At 41.2% G+C, this 16,413-nt stretch overlaps 1 protein-coding gene across 2 annotated transcripts in view; it reads left to right on the top strand.

The window, feature by feature from the left end:
• The window catches only part of srgap3 (SLIT-ROBO Rho GTPase activating protein 3), a 71,497-nt gene that overhangs the window by 7,952 nt on the left and 47,132 nt on the right, over positions 1–16,413 (top strand). For both annotated transcript variants that reach the window (XM_061833107.1, XM_061833108.1), the window contains exon 2: positions 13,425–13,620. In XM_061833107.1, coding sequence (XP_061689091.1) covers positions 13,425–13,620 — 196 coding nt within the window. The remainder of the gene's footprint in view (positions 1–13,424; positions 13,621–16,413) is intronic.

The following is a 16,413-nucleotide window of genomic DNA, read 5'->3' as shown; positions in this document are numbered from 1 at the left end:
CTAACATGACTTTTTCATCTTACCAAAAGAATCAAACGAATTTGTGCAACCACAATTCTTGTTAAATCGTCTTAGTTTCTAAAACAACCAACTAGTCGACCACTACATTGTCTGGTTATGTGCATAAAAATTTAAAAAACGTTTTGTTACATTTAAAAAAACATAACCTACTAAAGGTGGAATTTTAAATTTATTGTTGCAGGCCAAAGTCTTACAGAAAGTCTTTGAAATGAATTATAATCTTCTTCTTTAGAACTCCAGAGCTGCTAACCTATAAAAATTCACTTCCAGAACAATTTTTCCAAATTTGTCTGAATTTCCATCATTTCAAAATATTGTTGAGAAAATTTCCATCTGAGTTCTATCCATTCATCCATCCATTTTCTGAGCCTCGTATCCTCACAAGGGTCGCAAGAGTGCTGGAGCCTTACGACAGTCATCGTTAATAAATTATGGCTTCAATATTTGGCATTTAAATTTTTTTATTACATCAACCTTGTAATGGTGGACACAGTTGAAACCTGAGCCAAAGTATCAGGATATGAGATTTTAACATTCCGTTATTAAAAATATCTATTGATAAATGCAGCTTTGACAATTCTGTTTCCAACCCTTGTAACAAAAAACAAAATCAAGTCTATTTAAGGAGATTAATAAGATCTCAAACATCAATTATAACTCAGCCATCTATATCATATTTTATATATATATATAATTATTGCTAAAACGATACAAATTTCCCCCATTTTGGGACTAATCAAGGTTATTTTATCGTGTATTACAAATATTCATGACTAACAATATACATGTAGCCTCCCTATTTTCAGAAGTGACACGTGCAGAGACATACCAATTTATTTTCCACTCGGTGTCCTATGTGCATGTTATCTTCTCTCTTTAAACGCGTATTAATTGGTTGGTTACTTTGTTTTTCACGGTCGGTTACTCTTTTATGCAGCTCCACCAAGACCCATGTGACAAGCGCATTGTTTCACCCAATTAATGTTGTCACAATGTCACAATATCTTAGCGATTAGCATGACTCTGCCTTTCCACTCCTCATCCTCACTTGGTGACAGACACTATTGTAAGAAGCTTGGTAAGAAATGTAGCTTATTCGCTGTCATGGAGGAGATGATCAGTGACTTACAATGCATTGACACCAGACATGAGAGCGGGTGGAGTCACTGAGCAGCCGTTCAATGTGGACGTGCCGGTAATGTCAGATGCTGGATCCCCCTCCAATATCCAGACAATCTGTGTTATGGCCGTTACAAGTACGCTGACTTCCATAACATAATGTTTCACAACTCTGGTACCTATACTAGTGTGATATCCATCCATTCATCCATTTTCTTAGCCGCTGATCCTCATAAGGTTTGCAGGGAGTACTGGAGCCTATCCCAGCTGTCAACGGGCACACCCTGAACTGGTTGCCAGCCAATCACACGGCACATCGAGGCAATCAGCCGCACTCACAATCACACCTAGGGGGAATTTAGAGTGTCCAATTAATGTTGGACAGGGCACAGGAGAGAACATGCAAACTTCACACAGACGGCCGGGTCCAGGATTTTACCCGGGACCTCAGAATTATGAGGCCAACGATGATACACCGTGCCGCCAAGTTTCAGTATTTATTTACTGTCAGTGAACGGCCTGCCCAGCCATGAATTTGGCTATGCCATCTATTAGAATGGAGGCCACTATTTGAGGCAATTCGCTAAACATTTTCTCCTGCTGGCCAGAGAACTGAAAAACGTTTATTTAACATGGTTGTTGGAGTTAATGTACTTAATGAGCTATGAACCTCAAGAGGGAAATTGTCAATGTTTAAAGTTATCGAGACCAAAAAAAATATTAGCGAAAACTACTTAAAAAGTGGTAGATAATATATGAAAGGACACTGCACAGAAATATCACTCTAGTGACTTTGAATGTCTCTTCATAATTAGTGAAGTTCAGTCACTTCAGTCAGGTTTGGGACCTGTGAGACTGACGTTATTATCAAGTGTGTGCCTCCACCTCAGTACTCCATGGATAGTTCATATAGTGAAGCTATTTCCAGCTCACAAATGTCATTTATCTACTTCTCGCGGTGGAAATAGAATCACATTTAGCACAGACTTATTAAAAGCACGGGACTGTGGCATGTTGACATTTGTGTAGAATGTCTATTAAGGAGATTCAAAGACTATCAAATACCCGCAATTAAAGTTTAATAAGAAAATGATTTGAACAGTCTGTTGAATTGTATGTTAGTGACACAATTATATACAGGACTATAAATGGAAAGAAACATGCATAGAAAAACTGAACGACACTATAGTTATGTCAATAGAAGTCACTGAACCTGTCCTGATCTAGCACTCCACAGTAAACTCACACATTGCGCTTGATCAAGCACTTTCAATGCATTCAATCAACCGCTCCAAAACACAATTTTTGGAGAGACAGGACTATTCCAGTTGTGTAGGACAAATCATCTGAATGAATGATTAAGCTGTACACAATGTACCAATACTCATCGGAGTGATATTCCCCATGATTAAGCTGTACACAATGTACCAATACTCATTGGAGTGATATTCCCCATTGAGAAATTCACTTTCCATGACAGATGTGATGTTGGTTTCATGTGTGTTTCATGGTGCTCTCCGCTTGCTCAAGGGGTTCTCAACAGTAGTCAGGATGCAGCCTAGTATTTCTCCAACAACTATGATAGTTGCAGCTTCTTTTACCCGCAGCAGCAACTCAAAACGTGACCCGGCATTGCACGAAAAGCTATGCTCACACCCTTCCAGTAATTCACTCCGGAACCATTTTGACTCTTATCTTAACACACTCCACAAAGATGGTGGACATGCAGCCAATACGCTTTGCTCGTTTGGGCATGACATTATAGTAGCATCCATTGATGGGTTGGGGAAAAAAAAAAACATTCCACACCTATTTCAATCCATTATTGTTGTGTCTTAGCACATTATACACGATACAGTATCCAAGTACAAGTGGTGCTTCAAAGGTCAAGCACAATCCTTTCCAGGATGCTGCTCACATCCGTTTTGCTCATTTTTAATTTAAATTTGCATAAGAGAGTATTTTGGGACTACGAACCAGTGGAGCATATGATTGTACACGCTTAGCCAAAAGCCAATTTACTATTTCAGTTGTTTAATTGTATTGAATTACAATTACGCACTTATTATTAAACATATAAACCCCAATTCAAATGAAGTTGGGATGTGGTGTAAAATAGAACTACAGACGGTGTTTCTAGCTGAGGTGTGAGTATCAAGTTACTTAAACCGTATGTTAGGATTGGTTGTTAGGTTTTCAAAGCAACCAGGCAAATCAGCCTGGTTTTAAATTAAGGTCTCGAGGCCAACATTAGGGTTTCTGGTGGATACTCTGAAAGTGGCGGCTTCCATTCTTTAAATCCTTTATAAAATTTGTATTTATTTATTTAAAAAGTGTCTACCTACTTTTGGCCCACTCCCCTTTGTTATTCTCTTACTTGTCAATTTTCTTGCTTTCACCAAATTCAACAGCTTACCTGACTGAATTTTCAACTTCTTTAAGGCGTATTTTCCCTGAATAAATCGAGTGTTCACTGCGTTTGCTGTGGAGGTTTTGCAATTTACTACAAATTACTCTCAGTATGCACACAAAAAAATGCAAATTATTTTAATCAGATTGTGTCCCAATATGTAAAAAAAGCAAAAACAAAAAATCAAAAGGAAGGCTTGTTTTGTATTAACGTAATACTCTAACATCCCTTAGCCTCTGGTTATGTATCTATAGTCAAATACTGCACACACCCCATAAGAGTTTGACAGGTCAAAACAAGTCCATACAAATGAATTCCATCGTCTTGACTTGAACTCTCTAGGGCAGCTGTGTGTGGATTTTTTTTTCTGCCAGGAATAATGTACTGTACTGAACTGTACTTACCTTGACAGCAGTGGGCAACATGGCTGGTCACTGATCACATTCCCAAAGTGGGAAAATGAATTTTAGGTTTCAGTCTTTTTGGTTTACCCTCTGGGTCGTCACTATTCGGGTTGGATTTGTCCTTGAACGAGACAATTTATGGACAATTGATCGGGTTGAAACAAATAAAGTACCAGGAGTCACAGAAATCGTTTTGGTAAAACTGTCAAATGTCAAACCACAAAGAAAATTATGCGACAGTGTTTAAATTCTGGCGCAACGGTGGAGCAGCTGCAGAGCGGTGGCCTCACAGTTCTGAGGATCGGGGTTCAAAACCCGGCCCCCTTCTCTGTGGAGTTTGCATGTTCTCCCCGTGCCTGTGTGGATTTTCTCCGGGCACTCCGGTTTCCTCCCACATACCAAAAACATGCGACATTAATTGGACACTCTAAATTGCCCCTAGGTGTGATTATGAGCGCGGCTGTTTGTCGTGATGTTCCCTGCGATTGGCTGGCAACCAGTTCAGGGTTTACCCTGCCTCCTGCCCGATAACAGCTGGGATTGGCTCCAGCACTCCTCCGACCCTTGTGAGGATAAGCTGGTAAGAACATGGATGGATGTTTAAATTCTAGTAAAATTCCATTTTTCTTCTATTAATGAGAGGAGCAGATCTATACAGTTGGTGATGGGGACTGGAATGACTTCTTAATTAAGTACTTACAAATTATAGTCGGTAATTGGCAATGAGGTACTGCAATCACCTGGTTTACACAGCCTCTTAAGTGTAACTAGATGCTTAACATGTTGCGCTGTGAAGAATTCACCTAATTCAAATTCAGATGTTAATTCTCCAGAGATTATTCAAACTCTAGATCAATATTGCAGTTTTATGATTTAATTTGATGTTGAGTGAGAAATAGTTTCTTTTACATCCGCTGCTGACACCTTTCCCTATAAGATACTGTATACGCTCCATCTGTTCTCCAATAAGATGCTCCCGAGGGGACTGTTGCACGCCCATGTTGCCATAGAAACATGTTGCCTGGCCCCACAGCGCTGCATCCTGGATATAGCGGTGACTGACAGCTCCAGGGCGTGTTCCGGGTTGCGGCTCACGCTCGGGTTTCCCTGAAGCGTCGGGCTCATGTAACGTGCTAACTTGCTGACTGTTCCGACGCTGAAAGCGGCAGAGAGAAAATCGATGAGACAGCCCGAGTAGAAAATCGAGGAGTATTTTCCTTGCTTGCATCACCAAGCTGAACATTGTCAGGCTGAATGGGATATTGTTATCGGTGGCAATGCTGCCATCTTATTTGAAGTTAACGTTTTGATTAAACATCATCTGATGAGAAATGGCCACAGACTAACAGCTGACATGGCGCTCACCCCTCGGCGTCTTATCTTTGCGAGCACGTGCTGCAGGCCTCCCAGCGATGGGAACAGACGAGCTGGAGCGACGTCTACGCGCCTGCCGTTTTGAGTCCGACATTGCCTTTGTCATCGCGGGATTAAAAACTGAGCAGGGGAGTGGAGGATTAGTTCAAAGACTCGTATTGTCGGACTCGTTTGAAGGAGCACAGAAAGTGAATTAAAGGTCTGGATAAAGGTTGCTGTTGCATGTGTGTCTTACTTTTCATGTGAATTTAGGTCTGCAGCGGAGAGCTCAGATATTCCAGTGCTGAGTTGGGGATTAAGTTTGTGAATTTGGCTTAGTTTGCATGTCTCTCATGTGTACGTGTTTTAAATTATGGGCATTTTTTCCAATCTTTCCGCCAAATAATTAAGTGGGGTTTTGTACATGTACAGCGTAACCTGAAAGGTTAAACCCATCCGCCTGCATTTAAAAACATATACAATAATACAATTATCCACGTGAAATTTTCTCCTTCATAAAAACTTAAGTCGAGATTTTAATTAAATGTATTTTCTCATTCTTAACTTCTAAAATTCTCAAAAGCAGAAAAACAGCAACACACTCTATTTTCCCAACACTTCCTTCTCTTCAGTTTGTTGACCTTATGATTCAGCAATGATGGCGAGAGGGTTGAAAGTCGACTGATAGCCAGTCACGTGACATTTTGCAGAACGCAACAGGTGGTGGGTCTGAGCATTGGTGCCTTAAATAAGGGGGAATATAAAAATAAAAATATTGATACAAGTAGTGGCCCAACAACATCTTCATTATCAAAATGTTAAAATCCGCTGTCACCATGTCTTGAAGAAAAACCAACAACAAAGCATGTGACATAACTGCAGAGTTGTTAAAATATATTATTCCAAAGAATTTCCTTTTTATTTTAATTAAAGGACAGTAGCGACCCTGCATTTATTACCATTGTGAAATGGTGTTCGAGTTCCACAAGTCCCAACTACCTGTGAAGCAGCGAGTCCTTTTGACAATTGCCGGGCACATGATCTTGTGTTTGGAGGCCAAGGCAAACTGTAGCGCTGACAGGTAGTTATTAAATGAAAAAAATCAAACGTAATTCACACCAATTAATTCAAGTGATGAATTGACCCATCATTGATTAAAATACAGATAACTGGACTAATGAAGCATGTTTGAATTATGCTGCGCTATATCGATGAATCATTAAAGCTCTGTGTTGTGATATTGTTGTTGACATTTAATAGTATCTCATTGTGACTTCCTCTGCAATAAAAAGCTTTCACGTCATTGCCACTGAACTGACATTTTTGGTTTTATGGTGATGAGCAGATCAGTTGAGCATTTTATCATCCTTTCTGACATCCAAGGGAGAAAAGCAAAACGATTCAAACGCACAGCGAAATTCCCGGGCGGAATCCTGCATTCGTTCAGAAGGCCAGCATAACGTGATGCAGCTGCTAATACGGGATTCTTCTGCTCAGGGGTCAAAGGTCATTGAGTTGATACATCCTGCCTTTGTGTCCAGAGGTCTTCCTGTTCAGTGAGGAGACAAGTGTCTACCGTTGTTTTACTTCCTGCCTAGAAACGCTGTCAAGGAAACAATTTTGTGGAGCAGGTGTTCAATAGAGGGGGGAGGTCACTTTTAATCATGCTGTATTACTTTAAGGGCTTGAAGTCCATCACTGTCATTAATGTATATACTACTTACTCTCTTAATGTATTACAATGAGCTCTGTAGTTATTTGTAATTGAGAGCTGCAGTAATACACCAAACATTGACTTTTAAAAGCGTTTGTAAACACTCAATCACATATACACTGTGCACAGGAGTACTACAGTGGAAAAAAACAAGTATTTGAACACCCTGCTATATTGCAAGTTCTCCCACGTAGAAATCATGGAGGGGTCTGAAATTTTCATCGTAGGTGCATGTCCACTGTGCGAGAGATAATCTAAAAAGAAAAATCCAGATATCACAATGTATGATTTTTTTTTTTTTTTAACAATTTATTTGTGTGAAACAACTGTAAAAAATATTTGAACGTCTGAGAAAACCCAATGTTAATATTTGGTACAGTAGCCTTTGTTTGCAATTACAGAGGTCAAACGTTTCCTGTAGTTCTTCACCAGGTGTACACACACTGCAGGAGGGATTTTGGCCCACTCCTCCACACAGATCTTCAGACAGGTTTCTGGGGTGTTGCTGAGAAACATGGAGTTTCAACTCCCTCCAAAAATTTTCTATTGGGTTTAGGTCTGGAGACTGGCTAGGCCACGCCAGAACCTTGATATGCTTCTTACGGAGCCACTTCTTGGTTTTCCTGGCTGTGTGCTTTGGGTCTTTGAGGGTCAGAATTCTAGCTGATAGATAGGTGTTCAAATACTTATTTGCAGCTGTATCACACAAATAAATCGTTAAAAAAATCATACAATGTGATATCTGGATTTTTCTTTTTAGATTATCTCTCTCACAGTGGACATGCACCTACGATGAAAATTTCAGACCCCTCCATGATTTCTAAGTGGGAGAACTTGCAATATAGCAGGGCGTTCAAATACTTATTTTCTTCACTGTACATGTATGCAAAAGCGCCTCAATTTAGATCCAATGCAGTCTCCATGAGATATTAATTCCTGCCTTCGACTGATAGAAGTGTGCAATACATCCTGCTGAGGGCTGTCTATAGCGCAGTTTTAAAGTTCTCTATTGAATCTATTTGATGACAGCTCCTGTATGGAATCAATAAGATTTAATCCCGTACTGCCCGCACAGGTGAAATTAAGGTTGTGAATTGAGGTATGATTAATAACACAGCATCAAAGTGGGAAAACGCAGATTGTAAAATAAGATAAACCCACCCTAAAGGCCAACATTCTAGCAATATTTTTCTGCTAACCACAACATAATTTGACCGACTTTCAACCTCACCAGTCTCATTCATTCTTCCCTCCATAATTCCCCCCCCCCCCCCCCCCCCGCTGCCTTTTCCCACCAAACAGATAGCAGATGGCTCCATGTCTAAACGGAAACAGCACACCGCAGGTCTGCCAGATGACAGGCAGCCTAATCAACAATTTTAAATGTTTGATGTTTGCACAAATTCAACGAGTCCTCCTTCAAATAAGATGATCTGCTCATGTAGCGTTAACGGACTAAAATATGCATTCATGAATTAGCAAATTGGATTGATATCTTTTCTCAGATAAGCTCGGGATACATTTTGAAAGTTATCTCCTCCTATATTTAATTTATACCCTTACAGTGTTCATTCAGTAGCAGACTCTCCTTCCCCATTCGGTGGGCGCACAATTAACAGTGCGCCATTTTGTTATCGTCTTCACTTTAACTCCTACCATTCACACACGTCATTATTGGAAACCACACTAGTGAGCGTTCGTCACTTTGTGAAAACCGCAAGCCAACGAAGCCCTCGAAGATCTGGAACTCATTCTCCACAGTGGCTCAGGATTTCTGACACACTTTTCTTGCGGGTGACCTATTTTTCCACCCGCGTGTCGAATGTAGCGCTGCAGCTGGTGGTTCAGAGTTCCCTTTTTGTTGTGGCCCATTTTCAGCATCTTCCCCTTCACTCGCCCACACCACTGACACATTTTTCCTTTCGCCTGGCCTGCTGTGATTTGCTTTTTTTTAATATATTTTTTATTTTTTTTAAGGCAAAAAAAAAAACACAAAAGGGGGGAATGGAGCGCTTGTGGGAATAGGAGAGATTCCTGGGAAGCTGCAAAGTTGCATCCTCGTGCTCTCTCGTGCAGTAGTCGCACACGTTTTCAAAGCCCTGCAAAGCTGTGAAGGGAAAGGGAGGCCCCCCTGCATTGGCCCCCCTGCATTAAAGGGAGTGCTGGGGTTGTGGTTAACCACAAAGTTGAAGCCGGCTGTTCGGAGCCGAATATCACAGGCGGAGAGGGGAAGGCACCTCTGCATAACATCACTGCCGCACTTCAAATGACAAGCTTGCTCCAAGCCTGTGTCGATCCGCAAGGAGGGCTTGGCTGACCAAAATGACACCCTCAGCAGCGTGGAAACGTCGCCCGTGTCACTTGTGCCATGTCGCTCGCCGGTCAGCAATTCCTCGGCTGAGAGATTGGGAGTAAAGTGTTGGGCGTCTTTTTTTTGTAAATCAACCTTTACAAATCGTAAATGCTTTAAACATCTTTATACTTATCGGACACACTTAAAGTTGTGGTGCTGTGCCACAACATGGATGCAATTGAATTTTTCATCGTTGACATCGTGATGTACTTTTAAGAACAAAGTCGATGTTCACAACTGTGGAAACTATACAGGAATAAAGATGATGAGCCACACAATTAAGTTATGGGAAAGAGTAGTGGAGGCTAGACTCGGGACGGAAGTAAGTATCTGCAAGCAACAGTATGGTTTTGATGCCTCGAAAGAGTACCACAGATGCATTATTTGCCTTGAGGATGCTCGTGGAAAAGTACAGAGAAGGTCAGAATGAGCAATATTGTGTTTTTGTAGACCTAGAGAAAGCCTATGACAGAGTACCAAGACAGGAACTGTGGTACTGCATGTGGAAGTTTGGTGTGGTGGAGAAATATGTTAGAATAGTACAGGACATGTATGAGGGCAGCAGAACAGCGGTGAGTTGTGCCGTAGGTGTGTCAGAAGAATTTAAGGTGGAGGTGGGACTGCATCAGGTATTCGCGCTGAGCTCCTTCCTGTTTGCGGTAGTAATGGGTAGGCTGACAGACAAGGTTAGACTGGAATCTCCTTGGACCATGATGATATTGTGATCTGCAGTGAAAGCAGGGAGCAGCCAGAGCAACAATTAGAAAGATGGATGTACGCACTGGAAAGGAGAGGAATGAAGATTAGCCGAAGTAAAACAATGTATGTGCATGAATGAGAAAAGTGGAGGGGGAAGAGTGAAGCTCCAGGAAGAAGAGATACTGAGGGTGGACAACTTCAATGACTTGGGGTCAACAATACAGAGCAATGGTGAGTGCGGTAAGGAAGTGAAGAAACGGGTCTAAGCGGGGTGGAACAGTTGGCGGAAGGTGCCTGGTGTTCTATGTGACAGAAGAGTCTCCGCTAGGATGAAGGGCAAAGTTTATAAAACAGTGGTGAGGCTGGCCATGATGTACGGATTAGAGACGGTGGCGCTGAAGAGACAACAAGAAGAAGAACCGGAGGTGGCAGAGATGAAGACGTTGAGGTTCTTGCTTGGAGTGAGCAGGTTGGATAGGATTAGAAATGAACTCATTAGAGGGACAGCCAAAGTTGGATGTTTTGAAGACAAGGTTAGAGAGAGCAGACTTCGATGGTTTGGACATGTCCAGAGGCGAGAGAGTGAGTATATTGGTTGAAGGGTGCTGAGGATGGAGCTGCCAGGCAAAAGAGTGAGAGGAAGACCAAAGAAAAGGTTGATGGATGTTGTGAGGGAGGACATGAGGACAGTGGGTGTTAGAGAAGAAGATGCACGAGATAGGCTTTGATGGATAAAGATGACACGCTGTGGCGACCCCTTACGGGACAAGCCAAAAGAAAAAGAAGACATCATGATGTACTTAAATCAGTGTTTGTAAATTAACTTCGTCCTTTTCTGCTGTGTGTGACAGTGGAGCCTTCTGTTGAAGTGGCCATCCCATCGTGAGTCTGATTGTGTAAGCCCCCCCACTCCCCCACCCTATTCGCCACAAATTGGGACATAAATCATTATTTGATGAAATGTGACTAGCAAGTGACTTTTAGTGAATCAGGTAGTCAATTTTGTAGTGTGGTTCACTACACTGCAGTTGGGAAAAAAAAGCACATCTGCATGTAATATTTCACTTCATTTAAGAGGTCACAACAGGAATGGAAAAAACTCTCTACCGTTTCATCTCTAGAATGCATGGTAGTACATCACAGCAGGATTCACCGTAGATCGTGTGTTCCTTTCATATTTTCTTTTCAGTTGAATATGACGTTTTGACAGAAACTACCAGAGTGCTTCCTTTTTTTTTTTTTTTTTTTTTTTTGTTCATTCTCCATTTTGTCCAAAGTAAAACCTCTGAGAGTGCACAAGCACAGATTTGCAATAAAAATCTCAGAAGTCTCATCTGGTTCTGCAGTGAGGGCAAACATCGTTTTATGGGATAGTAAAACACCGGCCGGTATCTTAATAAAGGTTACCCATTAGTCCTGGAGGTTTTGGGCTCACACATTTACTGCTGCTCATCTAGCTTCCACGTGGTGCTTTTGTTCTGCAAAATAGACCTTCCTCCCTTTCAGGGACGGGATCAGTGATTGCAGCTGGTGGCACCCCTACAAAGAGGGATCAGGTTTCTATGGTGGGTTCCCACTTGCATAAGGAGCTGCAGCCTGCTTGGCGGCGTCAGGTTCCTTTTGAGGAGAAATTTTACTCCGCCAGGAGTGGAGCACATACTTTTCTCATTACATTCCTGCACCCGCAATGATAAATAAGTACACTGTGCTTCATTATTTTTAATTATGCATGCGAATATATTTTACAACCTATATTACTGCTTAAAATTAGTGTTGCTCTACTAATAAAGTCCATTATATGCAAACAGTGTAATGTGTGGCCTGCTTAAAATGAAAATTTAAAGGTCTCTTTCATGCCTTTATTGTGTCTTAATTCTACTGGATTGCTAGTAGACGGGCCCACAGGTATTTACAGTAGTACATGCTCAGTTGCAGAGAGGAACCGACATCTCTTGGGGGAGGCCTTATTCATCCAACCATTTTCTAATAGGGTTAGCTCATCCTCGTTAAGGTCATGTGTGAACTGCATTCTGTAGCAGCTAACTTTAAACGAGAGGCGGGGTTTACACTCGACCGGTCTCAGTCAGTCGCACAAAATACATTAACGGCTAACAGCTGAACTCACATTCACACTAATGCAGCTTGCATTCAGACCAAAACAAAGCGGTCAGAGCATATAACTCCAATCCTAAAGTCCTTGCACTGGCTTTCAGTGAGTGTTAGAATACATTTAAAAGTTCTGCTACTGGTCTATAAATCACTAAATGATTTAGGTCCTGAATACATGAAAGAAATGCTTACGAAATACAAACCCAGTAGAGGTCAAATAGTGGAGCAAACAAAGAGTCCAAAGCAAATATGGTGAAGGAGCATTTAGCTATTATGCTGCACACAAATGGAATAAGTAGCCAACAGAGGTGAGGTCAGCCCCAAGTGTGAATGGTTTTAAATCAAGGTTAAAAACTCTTTTTTTTTTTTTTCTACATGCTTTTTAGAATATATCCCCTTTTTGATATTTCTTGCACTGTATGCGTTTTTTTAAATAACTTGTCATTTTTATTGTTTTTATGCCGTTTTAAATGTTTTATCACTTTGTTTTCAAATGCCTTTAATCATGTCGAGCACATTGACACACATAAATTTCCTTTGCTTAAAGGGACAATTTAGTGCCTTCCGTGACCCATAAGCAATGGGCTGGCAACTACTCCATGCTGTAACATTATACTGTACAATATAATTCTGATTATACTAAATATTTGACATTATATTGTATTGTCCATCCATTTTCTCTACCGCTTGTCCTCTCAAGGATGCCACGCGTGCTGGAGCCTATCCCAGCTATCTTCAGATGAGAGGCTGGGTACACCTTGGCCGCCAGCCAATTGCGGGGCGTATATAAACAAACAACCATTCTCGTTCACACCTACAGACAATTTAGAGTCTTCACCCAGCAGTGCCTGAAGGAAGCCCACGTATCCACGGGGAAAACAAATTCCACACAGGCAAGGCTGGTATTGGAACCCCGGCCCTCAGAACTCTCAGGGCAATGTGCCAAACTCCATGCTGCCAAACGGTCTTATATTATTGATAATACCATAGCGCTTTAGCAGTTACATGAACCCTAAGTTTGGATAATGCAATGCTTCAACCAGTTTTATTAAATACACAAGTTTGTTGCTCATAAGCCCTATTATCCAGCAACAAAATTGTGGCGAGTGAAAATGCTGAGTGGCAAGTACCTCTGGAAAACCACTAGCCACAGTGGCTGTTGAGCGAAAAAGTTCATGTCAAGCCCTGTATAGGATGCAAGTTGACTCTCTTTTTTTTTTTTTTTCCATTTTTCTTGGACAGAAATCCGTAACCAGTTGGTGGAGCAGTTCAAGTGCTTGGAGCAACAGTCGGAATCTCGCATCCAGTTGCTGCAGGACCTCCAGGATTTTTTCCGTCGCAAGGCTGAGATTGAACTGGAATACTCTCGCAGTTTAGACAAACTCTCCGAGAGGTTTTCCTCCAAGATCCGAAGCTCCCGGGAACACCAGCAATTTAAGTAAGTCCACTGTGACTTTTCGCTGCTATCCTTGGTGGGTCTGTTCTTCACATAATCAGAGCACTTATCGCTCTCCTGCTTTTGATTACGGCTCAGAAAACAAAATATCAAATCATTTTTACGTGCTGTAGTGGTAGTAGTCTATTATTATAATCAACATCATTAAAAGGTCAGGCAGGACATGGCTCCTGAAAGAGGCTAGACAAGACAATCTTACTAGACTCACTCTGCTGTAGCTCCGCACTTAAGATTATGCAGAAAAGCTTTTCACTCAATGTATTAAATCAACATTCTCCATCCAAATATGTAAAATTAATTCTCCACATTAGAAATTGTGACTCTCCCTTCCCTCAGTACTGAAGATTGTCCCAAACTAATCAGCCTTGTAATTTAACCATCATAACAGCTTTCTTCCTGCACAAAGAGTACATTGATGACGACAATGTGTCACATGCCTTAATTATGTCAAATTCTGACGCTGGTTTTCGCAATTGTTGTTGTGCAGTGAAAATAATTGTCATAATCGTCCAGACCACAATAATCAACATATTATTGAATTAATCCCACTCATAGTCAAAACTGAAGTTTGTGTCTATTAAGGCAGAATGTTTTGATGCATATAAATGTGTGGTGGTTGTCACAAAGTTTGTGGTTCAGTCGATGCATATAGGAAAATTAGTTTTATTGGACCACTTTTTCCCCCCTATATCCAGTATATGTACTGTATGTATAGCCAAGATTCAAACCCAGAACCTCTTCACTGTCAAGCAAACGTGCTCACCAATTTTGGCTCAGCTTGTTGCAAATTTACAATTTTCCTCCGGCCCGCATTTTTACATACATTTTGACTTCCGCCAGGTCCAACAAACATAACCAACTTACCATGGAAAATGCCAAGCAGTAGACCATTTTAAATTGAGTGCAAATCGAAATGCAAATATGGTGACAGAATCCTTTGTACTTCTTTTCTGTTATAGTAAAATCTAAAAAGATCAAATCTGTTATTTTCAGGAGTTTGTGCTCTAAAGAGGGCCATTGTAGTTCAATCTTTTACAATGAGCATTTTGTCTTGCTGGCAAATAATATCACTTAACATACCTTCAGTCAGATTGCTCTTGACACCTTATCAGGAGCCTATTTGGATGGTGTCTGGGGATTGCTATGACATGAAATGCTAAGCTTTGTGATATATTAACCTCTAATGTAGTCCTCGTTCCATGTATTTTATTGCAATTTAAGCTCTGCAGCAAGATTTATATGGATGTACTTTGTGTTTCTCTTTGTATTGCCATTCTGAGGTTAAAGAATGACTGCAACTAACTGCTTTGAATAACAAGGTCTCTGCAGAGGAATCTAAAAGTGTTGGAGGTTACTTGCAGGTGTGAGCGTCCTGAAAATCCACGTAAAAATGTTCTCTCAGGAAGCCCTAGCAACACATTGACACGCGACTCACGCAGGGCATGAAATTAAGCTCTGCCGCTCCCAGAATCGAGCACCTCGGGGCCTGTTGGCATGCTTCTCTCTGAAATCTGGAGCAGTAACCCAGCTGAGATCTGGCAGCAGATCTCGCCCTAAACCAGCACCAACCTGTCATTTGACTCTACCTCAGATCGTAGTGGGAGGAAATAAAGCAACACTGCCACCTGAAAGTCGTCATGTTTGCTAGTTTTAACCGTGAACACCTCCGTCAATGTCAGTGTGATGTTTGCTGAGAAAAGAATTCTTTTTGGTCTGCGTCCCATCTGTCAGGCTTTGTGTAATCAGGCAGTTGTGCGACAAAGAAACTGACAAATCCTCCTGTGGAGTGGTGCTCTTACTTACTTCCTGATCGACAACAAGGACAAGAAACTGACAGAGATCAGGATTAAAATATGGCATGTGTAGCACATATACATTTGGAACAACAACAATATAACAGTTTCACCAACAAACTGTTTAAATGTACAACAAATAAAACAACAAAAGTTAAAAACAATGAAATATAAAACTAATAAAGGTGTAAAGTCTCATGCTGAATTGAAAGTTGAAATGTAAGCTGGTGGGAGACCTTTTTGAGTTTTAAAAACAAATAAAAGAATCTTAAAATTACTTCTAAAGCTGCTCCCTCTTACATGCTCCAGTTAAGCCGTCAGTAGCAGCATTTTGAGTGGAGATATTTGGGCGGCACGGTGGATCAGCTGGTGTAGCGTTGGCCTCACAGTTCTGAGGTCCTGGGATCAATCCTGGAACCGCCTGTGTGTTGTGTGCATGTTCTCCCTGGGCCTGTGTGGTTTTCCTCCGGGCACTCCGGTTTCCTCCCACAATCCAAAAACATGTAACATTAACTGGACACACTAATACAGGTATGATAGTGAGTGCGGCTGTTTGTCTCCATGTGCCCTGCGATTGGCTGGTAACCAGTTCAGGGTGTACCCCGCCTCTTGCCCGTTGACAGCTGGGATAAGCTCCAGCACTCCCCACAACTCTTGTGAGGATAAGTGGCTAAGAAAATGGATGGAGGAGATATTTGAGGTAGCATTGGTAGACTCCAAAGTAAAGTAATAACGAGCAGCAATACTTAAACAAAGTGGAATCCTGGGTATTATTATTATTATATATATGAAGAATGACACATTACATTGATTGATTTGAATAGTAACGCTAACAGTAGTTTATAGTACTCTGTAGTTTAGATATTATTGAGGCAGTGAGTTTGTCCGCGCCTTTGGATTTTCATACATTCTGTGATGGCCAAACCAGCATTTTGAATGACTTACACAAGCTAAATGTGCCCAAAAAAATTTTTCCCTCTAT

Source organism: Syngnathoides biaculeatus, chromosome 10 (assembly GCF_019802595.1).
Source record: "Syngnathoides biaculeatus isolate LvHL_M chromosome 10, ASM1980259v1, whole genome shotgun sequence".
Taxonomy (NCBI): Eukaryota; Metazoa; Chordata; class Actinopteri; order Syngnathiformes; family Syngnathidae; genus Syngnathoides; species Syngnathoides biaculeatus.
Note: the sequence above shows the minus strand (reverse complement) of the source record. Positions and strands in the feature narration are given on the sequence as shown.